This window comes from Gossypium raimondii, chromosome 13, assembly GCF_025698545.1.
Source record: "Gossypium raimondii isolate GPD5lz chromosome 13, ASM2569854v1, whole genome shotgun sequence".
Classification (NCBI taxonomy): Eukaryota; Viridiplantae; Streptophyta; class Magnoliopsida; order Malvales; family Malvaceae; genus Gossypium; species Gossypium raimondii.
Window position 1 is genome coordinate 15,303,311 of NC_068577.1, and position 2,336 is coordinate 15,305,646.

Genomic DNA, 2,336 nt, shown 5'->3' on the forward strand with positions numbered 1-2,336 from the left:
ATAAATCGTCAAAATTAATTATGCTAAAATAAGTATAATAATTAAATTTAAAATAGGTGTACATTAAAGAGACGAAAGTCATAGTTTCACCATTTATAATAAATAAAACCATAACATTTCACTTAATAAATGTAATTTATGAAATATTATTCTGAAAATATTCAAAGATCTACCGTATCGTATCTTTCATCACATGCATGCATACACGCCAACTCCTTCAACTTTGAAATTTGAATTCTGAAATTAAATTTATTTCAAACTTAAACAGGGCCATTTTTAAAAAAATTCTTTTGAACCTCTAGCCACGTAAGCACATACGAGAGAACTTTATCCATTTACTACCACGTGTCCATATCTTATTAACCTGATCGATCAGAACCATCCATTGGATTTGGACCCACTAGCAGTAATCGGATTGCTAAGATAATGCCACGTGTAATTATTCTTTGTACTTATCCTCTCTATTATAATTTATAACAAGCAGTCAAAAGATCTGTTTTAGAGTTGTATTAATTTTTTTTAAAACTTACACGTGTCAGTAAATAAAAGGCTTTCGTCATTGTCCGTTACCCAACTGTCTGCTATAAATAAGCCGTGGCTTATAGTTTGGCTTCCAATGTTTCCATGGCCTTTCAGAGAAAATAAAAGAAAAAACCTTCTAGAAACTTCAAAAGAAATGGAAAGTTTCGAGTTTTCAACTGAGTTGGTTCCGGGTTTACCCAATGAACTCGGTCTTGAGTGCTTAACTCGGTTACCTTACACAGCTCACAGACTCGCCTCCGGAGTATGTCACCGATGGCGGGATTTGTTCCAAAGCTCAGATTTTCATTATCACCGCAAAAAATTAGGGTACACCCAGAAAGTCGCTTGCTTGGTTCAAGCCTTTAGTGGTGGAACAGTGAATGGACCTAAAAGACCGGGTGAGTTACCGAGTTATGGAATTTCTGTGTTTGAATCGTTGAATCGGGGCTGGTATAGACTGCCCCCTGTTCCCAAGTACCCAAATGGGTTGCCTTTGTTTTGTCAATTGGCTAGCTGTGAAGGGAAGCTAGTGGTGATGGGCGGGTGGAACCCAGTGAGTTACGACCCGGTTGCTGACGTTTTTATCTATGATTTCACGACTCAGCAATGGAGACAAGGGAAGGATATGCCGTCCACAAGGTCCTTCTTTGCAATTGGAGCATGTTCAGGTCGGGTCTATATTGCGGGCGGGCATGACGAGAACAAGAACGCGTTGAGAACCGCGTGGGTTTATGATTTGAGAAAGGATGAGTGGGATCAGCTGGGTGAGTTGAGTAAAGAGCGAGACGAGTGTGAAGGTGTGGTGATTGGGGAAGACGAGTTCTGGGTCGTGAGCGGGTACGGGACAGAGAGGCAGGGTCAATTCGATGGGAGTGCTGATGTTTACGAGTTCAAGTCGGGTGAATGGAGGGTGGCCGAAGGGATTTGGGAACCGGGTCAGTGCCCGAGGTCGAGTGTTGGGATCGGGAAAGGCGGGAAATTGATGAACTGGGCAGAGCTGAACACTGCCGTTCGGGTCGGAGCAAGGGGGATTATGCTTGGGGGACGGGTGTTGGTTACCGGGTCGGAGTATCAAGGTGGACCGCATGGATTTTACATGGTGGAAGTCAAGGAAGGGCAAATTGGTAAATTGGAGAAAATCAATGTGCCCGATGAGTTTTCTGGGTTTGTCCAGTCAGGCTGCTTTGTGGAAATCTGATGCAGTAAGCATAAGCAATAATATCAGAGCGGAAAGCAAAAATAGTAAAAAAGGAATATTATTAGGTAAATTTGTTATGATTTCGGTTTTGGACCTCCAAATTTTGTGTACTTTCAATTTTGATGTAGATAAAGCAGCAGTTTTTCTTCGTCTTTTTTGAATTTGATGGATAAGTATTATGAATACATATAAGAGAAAAAAGTATTTGAAGTTTTAGATTTTAATTGTAGGATACACACACCTTGTAGAATTAAGAGTTTTAAATGTTAAATTTACAGCATATTTTATTTGGTTTATCTGGCCACCCTTTTACTTTTGTTGAAGTCAAAGTTTTGCTATTGAATTTTTTACTGTTTGAAACCATTAAATTTATTAATCAGAATAATATGATGTATTTTTAAGTATTTAAATTGAAAATAGCATATTCAGATGACATTATATATTTGTTCTTAAATCACATCATTTAACTTAACATATTTCATATTTAATAGTTAGGGTTGGGTCTTAATTTAAACTATACTCATTAAATTTACTAATTAAAATATTTTGATTTTTTGTGAGGATAATGTCAAAAGTTGTATAAGATTTTGTAGATAGCAATATTTGACTTAATGAA

General features: G+C 37.8%; 1 protein-coding gene across 1 annotated transcript; it reads left to right on the forward strand.

The window, feature by feature from the left end:
* Window positions 1-600: 600 nt before the first annotated feature.
* On the forward strand, window positions 601-1,936 carry LOC105783143 (F-box/kelch-repeat protein At1g15670). The gene has a single exon (XM_012608391.2). It carries the CDS (start codon window positions 617-619, stop codon window positions 1,718-1,720), a length of 1,104 nt encoding a protein of 367 aa, XP_012463845.1. The 5' UTR covers window positions 601-616; the 3' UTR covers window positions 1,721-1,936.
* Window positions 1,937-2,336: the final 400 nt, after the last annotated feature.

What these genes read in the sequence shown, in the direction of transcription:
- LOC105783143 (XM_012608391.2), top strand. Translation starts at nt 617, where the DNA reads ATGTTTCCATGGCCTTTCAGAGAAAATAAAAGAAAAAACCTTCTAGAA.